General features: G+C 45.4%; 4 protein-coding genes across 4 annotated transcripts; 2 read left to right on the top strand and 2 right to left on the bottom strand.

The window, feature by feature from the left end:
* Positions 1-5,922: 5,922 nt before the first annotated feature.
* Positions 5,923-6,426, top strand: EDB91DRAFT_1086214 (uncharacterized protein; the record flags this gene model as incomplete). The annotated part of the gene is made up of 1 exon (XM_041316007.1): positions 5,923-6,426. One exon carries the CDS (start codon positions 5,923-5,925, stop codon positions 6,424-6,426), a length of 504 nt encoding a protein of 167 aa, XP_041172036.1.
* Positions 6,427-8,903: 2,477 nt separating this feature from the next.
* On the bottom strand, positions 8,904-9,705 carry EDB91DRAFT_1060800 (uncharacterized protein; the record flags this gene model as incomplete). The annotated part of the gene is made up of 4 exons (XM_041314377.1): positions 8,904-9,042; positions 9,094-9,242; positions 9,293-9,437; positions 9,485-9,705. The coding sequence occupies 4 exons, from the start codon at positions 9,703-9,705 to the stop codon at positions 8,904-8,906; spliced, it is 654 nt and encodes a 217-aa protein (XP_041172035.1).
* A 1,369-nt stretch (positions 9,706-11,074) lies between these two features.
* EDB91DRAFT_1086212 (uncharacterized protein) lies at positions 11,075-11,823 on the bottom strand (the record flags this gene model as incomplete). Its single annotated transcript, XM_041316006.1, has 4 exons — positions 11,075-11,104; positions 11,158-11,268; positions 11,562-11,633; positions 11,683-11,823. The coding sequence occupies 4 exons, from the start codon at positions 11,821-11,823 to the stop codon at positions 11,075-11,077; spliced, it is 354 nt and encodes a 117-aa protein (XP_041172034.1).
* Positions 11,824-12,176: 353 nt separating this feature from the next.
* On the top strand, positions 12,177-12,617 carry EDB91DRAFT_1001974 (heat shock protein 70 family; the record flags this gene model as incomplete). The annotated part of the gene is made up of 2 exons (XM_041312246.1): positions 12,177-12,353; positions 12,504-12,617. Coding segments are annotated over 2 exons (291 nt in total), but the record flags the coding sequence as incomplete, so codon positions are not given.
* Positions 12,618-17,072: the final 4,455 nt, after the last annotated feature.

Below are 17,072 nucleotides of genomic sequence, written 5' to 3'. Positions count from 1 at the left end.
TGTCATATACCTGATCCAACTGCTCTGACAATATTAATATCTGCTCCGCCCGACCTCATACTTTCCCCGCTTTACTACCACCTCTGCTCTGTCTGCCATCCGCTCATCCCAGTTGGCTCCTGCATTGGCTCCTATGGCTCCACTCAACTGCCTCATCAGTTACCTTCTGCATCGTTCCCACTCTACTGTAAAACTCCTTCCCCATTTAGGTATATACTTTCCCCATTTGCACATAACACTTACTTCCCAGATCACTGGTAATTTCTATAACTGCTCGACTAACTGATCCAACGTGTACATATTGATATCTGCTCTGACTTATGTTTTTCACCTGTGTCTACTTACAAATTATGCTCGGTACATAGCCTCATACCAAGGACTAACTAGTCACTGCCTCCTACATAGAAGTATATAAAAACATATCCTGTACTTAGCTACTCCCCAGTCTTAATATTACTTGTCTTCCCACTGTCTCTACTAGTGGGAATTCTCTGTAGGACTTTGCTCCCTCTCTGGACACAAGTTTACCTTGTTGTCACCTCTGACCCTCTGCTCTGACTTAGAGCCATGCTCTAAGTATTCACTCTTACCTCTCCGACCACATCAATCAATCCCCTTACTCCCCTCCATCCCAATAAACTTCCTCCACCTCCCCCGCTCCGCTCCTAGTCGGATTACCACTAGTAGCACTTACCTCCCAACCCACCAAGTGGACCAAAGTGGTCTGCCCGTCCTATTGTCGGACATTGTCGGACCTGCTCCAAATTTGGGGCACATACTTGGCTAAGGGCGCAGCGCAAGAGCTGAAGCCAATGTTATGACCAACGTCCCTTAACCTAACTAGTAGGTGTCTGGAGATTGAATCACACCACAGGACTTGTCTGAGAGAGGATAAAGCAAGGATAAGATTGAGAGGGAACGTCTAGGCCTACGATGACGTAAGAACGAAGAGGTTAAGTCTAAGGAGTACTACTGACTACGACCTAAACTATATACTACTCTCTAGGCGGAGATATCTGAGTATGAAAGGTAGTGATATATCTATATAAGATCATAACATTGCTGCCTAGGGTATAGGGTGTCTTATCAACCAATCAACTACAAGGAAGGGAAAAGGGTCCATAGGGGTATCGGTGATTAAGCAGGGTTTTCAGGGTACTGCTTCTCTTCAGGGTAAGCGGAGATTAAGAAGGGTGAGAGAGTTCTGTGACAAGAAGTCTCGAGCGGTGATTAAGGATCTCGATAAGAGATGGGATCTGGAGATGTATTGGTATGATCGGATCTAGGGTTCTCCAGGGTCTTCAGAAATGAGCATGCTTCTCTATGAGTGGCGCTTCTGTGATAGGGGTTCAGGGTTTAGCTGTGACTGTGCAACAGGTTCTAATGTAAGGGGTTCGGTGAATGACAGAGGTAACTCTTAACATGTCATGAGAAGTGAAGGTGTGCGGTGTGAAGGAGTGATGACTCTTCGAGAGATGACTTGTAAAGGACTCTCGGTTATGGTTTGATCATAGAGGCATGTAGATGCTTATGATGTAACCCATTGCCTAATCGTAGGACTTCTAAGGATATGATGATGTCGGATGTCTAGGGTTACGGATATAGATGGATGACATCGATGTAGTATAGATGTGATGTAAAGATAGTGATTGTTAATCAGTTATCCATCTTATCTTATCAGGGATCTTATCTAATCTAATCTTATCGGATAGGGTCTCTTAGGTTTGATAATCGAAATTTAGATGCAGTTGGTAACATTCATGACAGCCAAGCCCTGACCCCTCCGCTTCTCCATCCGAGCATGGTCTCTAACACTTCTGCTTAGAAATGGTGGACTTGTATTTCGAAAGATTTGTCATGACATTGTGTTCTCGGATGACACAATCAGCAAGTGTTTTCTCTGCATTGAATATATCATGTTGGGCCCTTGTGAGGTCCATGATGAGGTTGGTTTCAAGTTTGTCAACATCGTTGATGGTCTGTAGGCATGTGAACAAGCATTGCCTAGTAAGATATCAGTCACTTACCATTGAGCCAATAGCATCGACCACATCGTACAAATCAGTGATACCACTGCCAGAGTCACCCAGAACATGGCTGGCTTGCCACTTATTGGTGTATCATGGGAACATAGGAGCCATATGTGATGCTGATAGTACATCACTAGAGATATTGAGATGGATTGGTGCACAGCTTGACTCAGACATGAGTGTTGGAAAAACCAATATGGGTATTGATTCCAAACATTACAGTTTAACTGTCCTCTGAATCTCAGAATTCTCATGTGCATGCTGTGTCGTCATTCCAGTGTCCTTTGTGTGGCAAAGGCGGTTTCAAGGACCATGTCACTGTTGCTCATCACATGAGCCATCCTCACTCTGGCTGCAGTATGTGGCTGCAGGATCTGATATGCTTGTGCTCTGAGTCTGATGATTCCCATATGGATGATGAACTGAATATGAATATGGACGATGGACCAAATATTCCCAACACTGAGTCTGGTGGTTTTGGAGATTGGGATGAGATGTTTTGAGGGAGCGGTAGTGAGAGCCAGGTTCATGATGGGGGAATGCCAACTTGCAACTCAGAAGTTATTGACTCATATCCTGACTGTGCTCAATCATATGGCAGGGGCTACACATTCCTCAATTTATTCAATTCTGAGGAGAACAGCAAACACCATGCAATGAATCCATATTATCCATTCAGCAGCCGGAAAGACTGGGAAGTTGGGTCATGGCTACTTCACTCAGGATTGAGCATGGGGAAGATAGACAGTTTTCTTTCGCTTGAGATGGTGAGTAAATTCTTTGATAACATTTACAATTTTTGAAAGTGTCTGGTTCAGATAAAGACCCTTCTATTGTCGTTCTGTTCAGCCAAGGAACTATGTGGCAGAGCGAAAATGTTGCCCAGTGGTCCACACTGGATGTCTCAAATGATACCTACAGCACATCTGTTACGCTGAAGTATAACAGCAGGCAAACAATCAACCAATAAGACCAAAGGTCTGTCGATATGTTCTAGACAACTGTCTAAAGAACACCCAAGTTCAAGTAAAGGCTAAGTACCGAAGAGGTAACTTAGAATCAAGTCAGAATGATCAGAGGAAAACCAGCGTAGGTTAAGCTGAAGAATCAGTGTCACCTAGCCAGGGTTTATATAGTAAACAGGGTACAGGGCATTACATAATAATAGGTAATGATCAGTAAGCTACATGTGTAAGCAATGAGGTGTCTGAGTCATACTGAACTAAATATAGATTGATAAGAGTCATGCATAGTCAGCGTGGATCAAGGGAAAGAAGAAAAGAAGTTCATAGAACAACACAGCCATAACAACATCCCACAAAATCACCTGTTGTGTTGTATTGGCATGATCCCCTGGATTGTATTTTGAGCCTTCTCAACCATCCTGCCTTTCACAATCAGCTGGACTTCACGCCTTGCAGGGTGTATACCACTGCGCAGTGGCTGTGCTGCATGTATTTGGAATGGATGACCGGTGATGATGCATGGAATATGCAGATACACATAGTTTCATCTGTGTGAATTGTCGTACTTATTGGTTTTCAGACAGTCAACCCTACCAAGAGGTGCAACACTCCTTGGGACCATCTTATCATCTGACAAGACAAATATATCAACCATGACTGGCGACAGAGTCGCACATCCCCTTCTTGTTAGCCTTGCTAGCATATGCATGTCCACATGACTCAAGTCGTCTTTGAATGCCTTTGTACTTACTGCTCTACTCCCTGTCCCAAAATTCATCTACAAGAAAAATGCATGCAAGGTGTACTCAAGGATTGCCTCATTCATGAATGCTTGAATATTGTTCTACATCCACTCAAGCTAGCCGCTCGCGAAGGGGTCATGCTGTCAGACCCTGTTGGACACAGTCACTACTGTTTTATGCCACTCGTGAGCTATATTGTTGACACACTGGAGGCCATGATGCTGGCTGCTGTTGGCAGGAAAACCTCCCCATGGCCATGTACAAACAGTTTGGAGACCCTTTCTGTCATGAGTCTCTGCACACGAGCAACTACACTCTCCCAGCTGGCCATTGCACAGAGTAAAGTTGATTCCAACGACATTGAGGCATTTTTTCGTGAGGCACAGAAGTTTCATTTGAATGGTGTGAATATACCTTTCTGGCTGGATTGGCTCCTCAGTGATCTATCACATTTTCTCACTCCCAAATTTCTTCACCTCATTCATTGCAAGTTCTACAACACAATGTGAAGTGGCTTATTTGTGCAGTCGGTGATACAGAGATTGATTTTTGGTTCTCTGTGTTGCAGGCCATCACTGGGTTCCGTCATTTTCATGGCAGGATTTCAAAGCTTGAACAGGTTATGGGATGCACTCAACGCAACATCCAGTGCTCAATCATCATGGTCAGCATGGATGCAGTACCTAGCGCTGTGATGACTGCCATATGAGCTCTGATGGACTTTCGGTACCTGTTAAGACCATGCTCAGGGGTAAGGCAGAGTCTGAGGGGATTGGCTTCAGCTTGTGTGCTGCGCCCCTTACCTGAGTATGTGCCCCTAATTTTGGAATGTAGTCTGACACGAGTTCTATGAGTTCCAATGGGACATTGGAATGGGGGTCCTCTGAAGGAGGACTGATGGACTACTAGGTGAACGCGGGAAAGTCAGGCGGGGGTTGTTCCACCCAACAGGAGAGAGGTTGAAGGCTACCACAGTCGGAACCAACAGTAGAAGCAGAGCGAAAAGGACTGCTCGGACAAAGTCCGAAGCAGAGCAGAACAAAGGGGATGGATGTAGCAGGGTGCTGGGATCAGTTCCAACGCATGGGAAAGGCAGCTGATGTGTGGGGAGTCGGATGAGCAGAGGAACAGAGGAATGGAGGAATGGGGGAACAGAAGAAACAGCGGAACAGCAGAACAGCAGAACAGCAGAACAGCAGAACAGCAGAACAGCAGAACAGAGGAGTGGAGGAGTGGAGGAGCGGGGGAGTGGCCGACCTAGGGAGTCAATCCCCTAGGTCAACAAACAGGAGTTGACTTGGGTTAAGCCTAACTCAAGGAGCAGAAGGGCAGGGCTTAGAAAAGGTAATATTCAGACTGAGTATCTACAGACAAATGTACATATGTTTATATACTCTAAGTGATGAGCATAGCATAGCAGAAGGCTATGTGCTGAGTGTACAGGATTACAATAGGATGACTGAGACATACAAGAATAAGGCTCGGGAACAGTATGTATGCGATGGATCAGAATCACTAGGGTATAGGGATTACCGGTGATCTGAAAAGTGGAACTATGATACTAAACAGGGATAGGACCAGTTGAGTGGTTCCTAGTCTAGGAGTGGACCGGTGAGGTGGTCGGGCGGACTAATCGTTGGGTGGGGCAACACGAGTGGAACTGAAGGAACCAATCGGGTCAGAAAAGCGGAGGGAGTAGGATCAGGCGGACCGATAGGGCAGAGGAGCGGAACCCCAGATAGGGTCGGATGGAAAGGGTATAGTGTCGGAGGACATAGGGGTAGTGTCGGAGAAGTGGAACGGGGTTGGGCAGAGGTAGCAGGGCTAGTCCTGCTGAGATAAACTTCGTGCATTGTCGGGGAAGGGGGGATGGGGTGGATGGGAAAACAGGGGGTTGGACCAGGGGCAGGGATGTTCACAGGTGGTATTGGAGGTACCCGGATCTGGTATATGACAGGCAGAGCCATTGAGAACTGGTACATACTGAAGCTAGAGCTCATGCAGTCCATAGTTCTGAGCATAAGGAACACTAGAGTTCCTCTGCAATGGACTGCCAACACCACGGAGCATGCACATATAATGGAAATCAAGGATCCTGCTTGCTCAAGCAATAACAATAACTATGACCCCCAGATATGTTGCCATCTTGACCGTGCTGATAAATGCCGCCACTTTGACCTCACTATGAGTCTGCTCAACAATATGCCAGACTCGAAGCAGCAGGGTTCAGATGACGATGGCAATGTTGATGACTATGTTGATTTTGATGATGATGACAATCATGATATCCCAGCAGACCTTCTGGCAATGATCAAATACCATGGACATTCGTGTCCGATCACCAATTACTTTGAAATTGCCAAGACCCTCCAGCACAGGGAAATGGGAATGGTCCCTGTGCCATTGTGCTCATTCATTATTGAACACACAGCATTTCACCTTGCCTATGACCCTTCCATCAGAAATATATCTGTTGATGATGCTGCCATTAAGTTTGGCCTTCCTGACTTACAACCAGCCATTGCCAACTTTCTTCATTGTGAGGCTACTCACAGGAGGGATCACATCTATACTATTGGGGGGACTAGAAGAGCTAGACCCACCACTCCACTTCCCTTTGACAACTACAAGTCTGGTTTACATCACCAAAACTTCACAACCCAGATATACCAAGCAAAGGTTATATAATGATACAGTATCTACCAGCAGCTCCAGAGCATCTAGATATAGTCTTACTTAGGAACCTATTTCTAGAGCATTGGTCAATCATGATGATGGATTTGTTGGCATGTGCTCATTGATTTGATCTATCCATCATCATATGCTGTATACTTGCTGAACTACTGGCACTTGCTGGCACCTTCTGACACCTTATCGGACTGTTTGTTTTGGGTAAGCATATATCATTGTAACATAGTACAAGCATTGCATGTAAACCGAGCATGAAGAAAACACGAGCAACCAATACAGGTATGTGTGACAGCATGAAAACGACGAGTACAATTGTGAGAGTCTGGCAGTTGTGCGATGGTAACAAGAGTCCAGAGACTGCAATGTGATAGTGAAAGAAAACATGACAAAAGAAAACATGACGAGTGGTAGCAGAATACAGTGAGCATGATGCATGGTGACGTAAACTAAACTATACCACATAGTCAGTAAAATGTTCCGAAGAAACTGATAGACCACGTACTGAAACAAGGTTTACTTCCTGCTTGTCATATACCGGATCTGAGCACCTCCAATACCACCCATGAACATCCCCACCCCTGGTCCGACCCCCTGTTTCCCCGTCCGCTTCATTCCTCCTTCCCCGACAATGCACAAAGTGCATCTCAGCAGGATTAGCCCTGCTACCTCTGCCTGACTCCGTTCCACTTTTCCGACATTACCCCTATGTCCTCCAACTCCATACCCCTTCCATCCGACCCTATCTGGGGTTCCGCTCCTCCACCCTATTGGTCCACCCGACCCTACTCCTACTCCCTCCGCTTTTCCGACCTGTTTGGTTCCTTTGGTTCCGCTTGTGTTGTCCCACCCGACTATTAATCCATCCGACTGCCTCACCGGTCCACCCCTAGACTAGGAACCACTCAACTGGTCCTATCCCCATTTAGTATCATAGTTCCACTTTTCGGGTACCTGGTAATCCCTATACCCTAGCAATTATTGATCCGTTGCGTACATACTTTTCTCCGAGCCTTATTCTTGTATGTTTCAGTCATCTTCTTATCCTGTACACTCAGCACATAGCCTCCTGCTATGCTATGCTAATTACTTAGAGTATATAAACATATGTACATCTGTCTGTAGATACTCAGTCTGAATATTACCTTTTCTAAGCCCTGCTCTTCTGCCCTTTGACTTAAAGCTTATCCCAAGTCAAACTCCTGTTTCCCGGCCTAGGGGATTGACTCCCTAGGTCAGCTGTCCTCCAATCCTCCACTTCCCCGCTTCCCCGTTCCTCCATCCCGCTGGTTCCACTGTTCTGTTGTCCCTCCGTTCCATCGTTCCGTCGTTCCATCATTCCCCCATTCCTACATTCCTCCGATCCTCTGTTCCCCCATTCCCCCATTTCCCCATTCCCCCGTTCCTCCGCTCATCCGACTTCCCGTGCATCGGAACTAAACCCCACACTCTTGCATCTGTCCCCTCCGTTCCGCTCTGCGTCAGACTTCATCCAAGCAGTTCCCTCCCACTCCGCTTCTACTGTTGGTTCCAACCACAGTAGTTTCCCACTTCCCTCCTGTTGGGTGGAACAACCCCTGCCCGACTTTCCCACACTCACCTAGTAGTCCATTGGTCCTCCTTCAGAGGACCCCTGTTCCAATGTCCTGTCGGAACCCATAGAATTTGTGTTGGACTACATTCCGAAATTAGGGGCACATACTCGGGTAAGGGGCGCAGCGTATGAGCTGAAGCCAAGCCCCTCAGAATCCGCTTTACCCCTGAGCACAGTCTTAACACTGCTCCTGCGTGTCCTCTTGGTCACAGTAGTGGTGGCGCCCTTGCTTCTCCTGGCACGCTTTGATGGAGCAGGCGCATCTGATTCCTCTTCTGTCAGCTCGGATATCTCACCATCAGATTCCACAACATTGGACCTGCCACGTTTCTTGGATGTTCAGGTGCCAGTGCGTGAACCAGAGGGGATGGGAGCCACAGTTGCAGGCGGTGCCTGCTTCTGTGGAGTAACTTTGACAGGACTCCGCCTAGCCCTAGCTGGAGTCTCTTCGATGGGAGCCACAGTTTCAGGCGGCGCCTTCTTCTGTGGAGTAGGTTTGACAGGATGAGGCTTAGGAATTGCCCTGGCTGGGGGAGGAGTAGGTTCTTCGATGGGAGGTGGCATAGTGGCAGGAGTCAAAGTCATGTCCATCATGGATTTATCAGGGTTAGGATCAGAAAGAGTACTACCTTTGCTGGGCTGTGCTTTCATAGATACAGACTGAAATGACAAATTAGTAAAATATCCCGGAGTAAGAACATACACAAACCTCGACTTGTGCTGCTGCAGCACGACTTGCAAACTGTTTTCTCATGATGATTAAATCATCCTCCTCTTCATTGTCGTCATCGCTGACATCAAAGACAGGCACACCTGCCTTGTCACCAAAGACAGACCTTTATGAGAAGTATAGCTCAGTATGAAGGCAGAGGATAAATAATACTTACATGTTCCACCACTTGAGCAATGAATCTGCCCATTCCTGATCGAATGGGTCCCGAATGGCTTTGATGATTCGGTAGTATGTGTCATGATAGTTGTAATTACCATCAGTTGCCTGCCAGTTGTTGCGTGATGAAATACTGAAACAGCACTACAAATTATGTTGTAAAAGATATTCACAGATAGGTAACGACATACATGCCTGGACAAATGTATAGGCAATATGTTCGGCATCCACCCGTGTCATGTTGTGAAGCTTCGCATTGCCTGAGCAGGTGGTTACGGCCTCTCTGTCCTTGACAAGTGCGGAGGAAGGACCCTTGAATATATGACGGAAAACCTGTTGTCAAAAGTCGAGCCAGTGCCAAGAAAGAAAAACATGTTACATACCCATTTCATAAGATAGCCTTTGAAAAGGCCATCTTGCATATTCAGCAGATCGAAGTTTTCTCCAGGTGAATCGCCCTCATATGCAAATGCAGGCCATGCAGCTGCATGCATCTTTACCTCTCCATTTTGCAGCTGTGCTTGAATTCTGCAAAATCGTTTAAAATGCAACACTTTGGGTAAATATAAACTTACTTCTTGTGATCCTCATTGTACAATGTAAGGTGTTTGATCGGACAGAGCATGGCAGCAATCTGGGGGTGGTTAACTCCCATCCTAGTGCGGGACTTCTTATTGTCGGAGAAAATCAGCAGTTCCAGCCCCTTCATGTCAGGCTCCACAGCTGCATAATGTCCTATGTAAGGTTTTAGTTTACTTGCGTCTTCAGGGCATATTTGCCCAATGGTGTCCTGCATCTTCTCATGGAATTAGCGCTAACAATTCTGTACACTACATGGATTAGTATACGCACCTCAGACAGGATACTATCCAACTCCTTTCAATGTTTCTTGGTATTACCCGTTATGAGGGTGTGGAGGTAGGGTGCGCTGATGAGGATCCTGTTGTAGGTCCTAAAGTAATGCTCTTGTACTTCTTTTTTCCTGCCAAACAATGTTCAGGTATTTTAATAAGAAAACAAAGGCACTTACACATTTTGAAGGATTGCATGGCGCTCCTTCTTGGTGGCATTGTCCTCAATCAGAGTGCCATCCTTGGCAGCTTCTTCCTGCTCGAGGAGCATACCGATCCTAAAGGTATCCTTGAGGGCAACATACATGTTGATCACACACAGAATCCAACATGCAACGTGCAGACATCGGTCCCTATTCCACTGCCAGTCAGTTCTCTCACGAAATAGGAGTGAGATCTACTACCTCTCATTAGAATCATCCCTACTATTAGGTTTTCTGTGAATATATGCACTATTAACAGGAATGATTTTGTCAGTCAGTGCTTGCAACTCACTTCACTGGCCTTTTCTCAGCCTTTTTGTCCTTATTGGACACCTTTTGCGCCTTACTTTTGGTGATTGGAGTTGGAGATGAACATGTTGATGACGCGTCTCTTGAGATCGTGGAGTCAGATTCAGAGGCGCTACTGCCTTCAGATGCACTGATCGATATGGCATGTTGTTTGTGAGGCATGGTAATATAGTACTATGGAAAAGTAGTAAGTGGTATAATATTAAGGAATAGTATGCAATAGTACATGTCAATATGATACTACACAGGAGTTTTCCGGTGGGCTATGAATTCTGCCATGTGATGGTCATATTTCAGCAGTTGACTAAAGTTATCAAATGTTTTTATATAATTGGTGGTCGCCTTGTATTACAATTAATCTTGATGCTACAACAAGTATGAGCAACAACATATGCAGTGAGACAGGTGACAGCATAACAACAAGTAAGTATGCGAAAGTATGTGAAAGTATGCAAAGTTAGCAAAGCAAGAGCGAGAACATAACACAACAGTATGTGTGAAATGAAAACTACACAATATCCCCAGTCACAGCTGATACACCAGCAGGCAAAATGGTGAGCTTGTCAAACACTGAGATCGGTAAGTCTAATACTGGTTTGAAGGCATGTGCACGGTGAGGGGGCCAAATTGAACTTTCATCTTGAAACTTGCATTTTTTCATGACCGAGGCAGGCTCTTTTTGAATACCTAGGAAGTGCACTGAAATGGACCAGGTGAGCGTAGAGACATTCCTGCAAGTACAGTGAGGTTAGACACACAAAAAACATACTTTGGCTTATAAGACGTCTCCGAGATTGATATACTAGTGTCCGTCATGGTGCTGTGCAAGGATCTAGGGAAATACATCAATCTATGTACTCGCCAGTGCAACAAGCAGTAACATACCGTTTGTGTTACACCGAAGTATAACGCAGGCAAACAATCAACCAATAAGACCAAAGGTCTGTCAATACGTTCTAGACAACTGTCTAAAGAATGTCCAAGTTCAAGTATAGACTAAGTACCGAAGAGGTAGCTTAGAATCAAGTCAGATGTTCAGAGGAAAACCAGTGTAGGTTAAGCTGAGGAATCAGCATCACCTAGCCAGGGTTTATATAGTAAACAGGGTACAGGGTATGACGTAATAATAGGTAATGATCAGTAAGCTACATGTGTGAGCAATGAGGTGTCTGAGTCATACTGAACTAAATATAGAGCGATAAGAGTCATGCATAGTCAGCGTGGATCAAGGGAAGAAGAAAGAAGTTCATAGAACAACACAGCTGTAACAGTTTGCCTGATTTTTTTACTGCTGGTGTCTCTGTGTCGCTGTCTTGATCCCAGGTGAGCTTTGACGCATCTTTTAAGTGCAAGATGAGCTTCTGTAACATAGTTAACATAATACTCGGTTATTGTGACATGTAAACTTACGACAGGGCCTGGATTCTTTGGTGTAAACTTAACCAGGTATGTAGGCCAGTCAATCAGAAGATTTTCAACATTGATGACAATGAAATTGCCGTCAACACCGAACTTGTGGCTAATGTCGAGGGGTCCATCAGGCAGTGACATTAAGAAAAAAAATAGTAGGTGATACAGTGGTAGTATAACATTAAGGATGCAACTTGGATTTTTCGCGTCAACTATCTAATATCAGTGAGCCATAATTTGCTGGCGGACATTTAAATCAACACCCAAAAAATAATTTGAACTTAGGAGTTTTTGTTCTTTAGTTAGTACCATTGGGCGCCCACCCATTCCAGAGACCAATACATGCACTTTGCATGACCAACCGCTGTTATCTTGTGTCTCCTAGGTCCCTGAGCACTAAGGGAATCCTCTTCTTAATTTTCTAATTTTTTAATAGCTTTCTTTAGGTTTGCACACGCAGGCGGCTGCTCTGAGCACCTTGGTCACTCATGGCATTCTGCAGCACGCTCAAGCCCGTTGAGAAAGTTCTCCGGGATTCCAAGATCGACAAGGCCAATGTCCACAAAATCATTCTGGTCGGTGGTTCTACTTGTATTCCCCATATCATCAAGCTCATGTCTGACTTCTTCAATGGCAAGGAGCCCAACAAGAGCATCAACCCTGATGAGGCTGTTGCTTATCTCTGGGATTCCAAGATCGACAAGGCCAATGTCCACAAAATCATTCTGGTCGGTGGTTCTACTTGTATTCCCCGTATCGTCAAGCTTATGTCTGACTTCTTCAATGGCAAGGAGCCTAACAAGAGTATCAACCCTGATGAGGCTGTTGTTTATAGTGCCACCGTCCAGGATGCCATCCTTTCTGGTGACACTTCTGAGAAGACTCAGGACCTCTTGCTTCTCAATGTTGCTCCTCTGTCCCTCGGGATTGATACCCTCTTCGAGGGTATTGACTTCTACACTTCCCTCAGTAATCTTCATGGTGGGTCTTCGCAGGAACCAGTGGATCCCTTACTGATGAAGGAACCAGCACACAGCCCCACCTTTATGTCCATTGAGGGTGATTGTGCACTGCGATACTGGTGGGTTAACATGCTAACCCCTCCATGCTACTTTCCTACTTTTGTATTCTATATTCCTGGCATGTAATGATAATGCATTGATCAGAGTTTCCAGAGTTTCCTCCTTGGTTTGAGTGAGGGATATAAAGTGCATCGATGTCTCACTCTTGGAATCAACCTCCTTTGATGTTGGACTTGGCATGTCTGGGCTGCGGTAAAACCTTTCCTACCCAGAAACAATTATCTGGACATGCCTCACAATGCTCACAAAACAAAGTGTTGAATCTCACGAGTTCCGCTTTCAGCACCAAGAAATGCTACAAGTCAGAAGTCTGGCAAGAAGTCCAAGCGGACGCACATTGAGCGGGAAGAAATAATTGAGCAAGGTATAGATGATGAAGAAGGGGGAGTTGACTATGGAGCTCAGATGGATGTTAATGAGGGCATCATGTTTGAGCAAGTAATTTCAACCATTTATTTATATCTACTTCAGTGACGCTAACTTTACAAGGATGAAGATTTTACAGGACCATCAAACATTCCCCACTCGCCCTCACCTCCCCCAGTCACATCTAAGTGCTCTGGACGTGCAGTCCGCATCCCCCGTCGATTCATTGACTACCTTCCAGGGTCAGCTACATACCTGGCACATATGCCACCAACGATCAAGGCAATCAAGATCGGGTGCTGTCTTTGTCCCCAGCCCTGGTTTCTGAGCCTGAAGATCTTGCCCCTGCACTTATTCCATTCCAGACAGAGCCTGATGTGATGGGGCTTTACCGTGTGTACCCCACACGTCCCACTCAAGCACCAGAGGGTGATTTGACGTTAGAGGGCATGACAGATGCTCCTACCCTCAATGGTGAACAGTGCGCACCTTCTGGAACCCACCCTGGACTCCCCACACCCGAAATCACTGCTGATCATTTATTCGATGCATTCTCAAACCACACCTCCGGAGTTCTAATGGCATGGCATCATTCTGGAACAAATAGTAATTCAGGGGTTAATGTCAATTGCCTCGCAGAATACCTTAGTTCAGACCCCCTTTGCTCGCTCTCACACATGAGAGGATTTAATTTCACATGTGAAATGAAGTTATTGGACAAGTATATCGAAGATAAGTCCAACCCCTTTCGAGAAGAATATGGATGGCGCCAATCCACCATCAAGGTTCAATTACCGAAGGAGAAGATGAAGTTCCCATCAGAAGCCAATGCGCCTGAACTTGAGATCCCAGGTGTTTACCACTGTTCCTTGACAGATATCATCACGCACGCATTCGAGAGCAACATCTTGCAGACCTTTAATATGACTCTGTTCAATCAGTTCTGGACCACTCCTGACAACCGCACGGTCAAAGTCTTCTCAGAGGCATATACATCCCCCACCTTGATGGAAGCCTACAAAAAAGTTAACGCCCTTCCTCATGACCCTGGAGATGATCTTGAACGCATTGTCACCTCAGACATGGTCTGGTCAGATGCCACACACCTGGCTAGTTTTGGTGATACATCCCTATGGCCTTTTTATGTATTTTTAGGCAACCAGTCCAAGTATACACAAGGCAAACCCACAGCTCATGCGTCCCATCATTTGGCGTATATTCCAACAGTACGTCATATCATTCAATACTGGCATCTTACTTGTGCTTATGATTCTCAGCTTCCTGATAATCTACAGGAAATATATGTCGACATATTTGGAGAGGCCACCTCAAGTGATGTATATACACATCTGAAACATGAGCTGATGCACACTGTGTGGAGATTAATTCTCGACAGTAAGTTTATGGAAGCATATGAGCACAGAATAGTGATCCGGTGCTCTGATAGGATCACACAAAGAGTATCTCCACATTTCTTTTCATATTCAGCTGATTATCCGGAAAAGTGAGTACATGTTTCATGTTACATGTGAGACATGAGGCATTGACCAACACATTGCACAGGGTTCTCCTTGCTACTATAAAATTTCTCGGACAGTGTCTTTGCCCATGCTGCCTCGTCAAGAAGGCCAACGTCCACAAGATGGGGATGAAACTCGACATGAAGAGTCACGTGACTAGCCAGTGAGTCGATGACTTTAGATGATGACAGTTGTTGAAGAAGCTTGACAGTTGATTTTCCGGCTTGGAGTGCCTGTGGGTGGGAGTCATGTCAGAGCACTTCTCAATGAAGCATCATACGTTCTGATCCATGTAAGTAATGCTGCATATTCTACATTTCTTTTAACTAATATATAGTTTCAGAGTGCCTTTTCTGAAAGACTGGCCGATCATGGATTCAATATGTTTGATATGTTTGTTGTTGATCAGCTTCATGAGTTCAAGATTGGTGCTTGGAAGGCACAGTTCACTCATTTGATGCGCATACTTCATGCGGCCGGAGGGAATGTGATTCAAGATCTCAATAGACGGTAATTTTCATTTTGTATATAATTTGTCCTATGAGCTCACAGTAGGTTGCATTAGATACCGAGGAGTACCAACATTTGGAAGGGGTACAATTCATCGTTTCCATCACAATGCATTGGCCATGAAAAAACTTGCCACTCATGACTTTGAGGACCTATTGAAGGTAAGTTGATCTTAATCATCATCATTTGTCTATCTTTAATCTTCACAGTGTGCTATGCCTGTGTTTGAGAACCTATTGCCAGAACCCCACAATAAAATAGTGCTCGATCTGCTATTTGATCTCTCTGTTTGGCATGGATGTGCGAAACTTCACATGCACACAGAAGATACACTCGTATTCTTTGATACTGCAACTGTGGTCTTGGGTCAGTCCATTTGAACGTTCTACAAGATTACATGCAGCTGCTACCACACAACGGAACTCCCTCACGAGTATGCAGCGCAAGGATGACGAGAGGCTGCATTAGCAGCTAAACAGCCTTCATCTTCAGGGAAAGGGAAGCAGAAGTCCGGTCCCAAGTTCAAGGCCCTCAATTTGTCAACTTATAAATTTCACGCTCTTGGACGTTATCCTAACACAATCCGACATTTTGGTACCACAGATAGCTATTCCACACAATCAGTAAGTATATTCGAATTCTCACTACTACTATCAAACATCTGACATGCTATTTTTAGGGAGAACTCGAGCACTGGCGAGCCAAGCATTGGTACCCAATGACAGCAAAAAATAAGAAGACAATGATTGCTATGATGACCCACCTTGAATCTCGTGAGCATGTTATATCACAGATAAATCAACGACGCGAGGAATTATTGGGGCCACGCCATGAGCCACGTGAACGCACATCTCTCGCCACCCATTACCATATCTCCAAATATCCTAAATTGTTGTATGATATGACTGCATGGCTTGGTGAACTCACAGATGACCCAGCGATCAAGGCAAGTATGGATTATTGGTGTTTGTGAGATCTATTAACATGATTTTAAAGGACTTCATTCCAAGGTTGAAGAACCACCTGTTAGCCAGATTGTGTGGCCTTGAATATTCCAGGGATGAGGATGAGTTCTCTGGTGAGGACAGGAGTCAGGTGATCTTCGCTAACCAACTCTTTGAACATAGCGTCCTTCGCATCAACTACATGGCATATGACTTTCACAGAGAGCAAGACTCAATGAACCCGTGAACTTGTGCTAACATTATGGTGTTGTCGTATGAGGACGACAAAGACTGACATCCTTATTGGTATGCACGCATTATCAAGATTTACCATGTCAATGTGTGGCACTATGGCCCAGGTGCCATGCCTCAAACAGCACCTACTCACATGCACGTGTTATTTGTGCTCTGGTTTGGACGAGACATCACCTTCCAAGCCAGTGTTAGGTACCGTGCCGGCTCAAGAGGCAGAGGGGTCAGGGCTTGGCTTCAGCTCTTGCGCTGCGCCCTTAGCCGAGTGTGTGCCCCAAATTTGGAGCGGGTCTGACGTTGTCTGATGGTAGGACAAGTGGACCGCTTAGGTCCGCTTTGAGGGTCGGGGGGTAAGAGCTACTAGTGGCGGGCCGACTAGGAGTGGAGCAGATAAGGCGGGGGATAGTGTAGAGGGTGGAGAGGAAGCAGGGGTAATGCTTGATAGGAGCGGAGAGGTAAAGAGAAGACTTAGAGCACGGCTCTAAGTCAGAGCGGAGGGTCGGAGGTGACAACAAGATGAAACTTGTGTCCAGAGGAGGCAAGGTCCTACTGAGAATTCTCACAAGTAGTAACTGCAAGAAGACAAGTAATATTAAGACTGAAGAAAATATCTAAGTACAGGATATGTTATATACTTCTAAGTATGAGGCAGTGATCAGGATAACTATGTTGTAAAGCTATGTACCAAGGATATAATTTGTAAGTACTTACACAGG

The sequence above is a fragment of the Suillus paluster genome, assembly GCF_016628075.1.
Source record: "Suillus paluster strain FC165 chromosome Unknown EDB91scaffold_89, whole genome shotgun sequence".
NCBI classification, from domain to species: Eukaryota; Fungi; Basidiomycota; class Agaricomycetes; order Boletales; family Suillaceae; genus Suillus; species Suillus paluster.
Note: the sequence above shows the minus strand (reverse complement) of the source record. Positions and strands in the feature narration are given on the sequence as shown.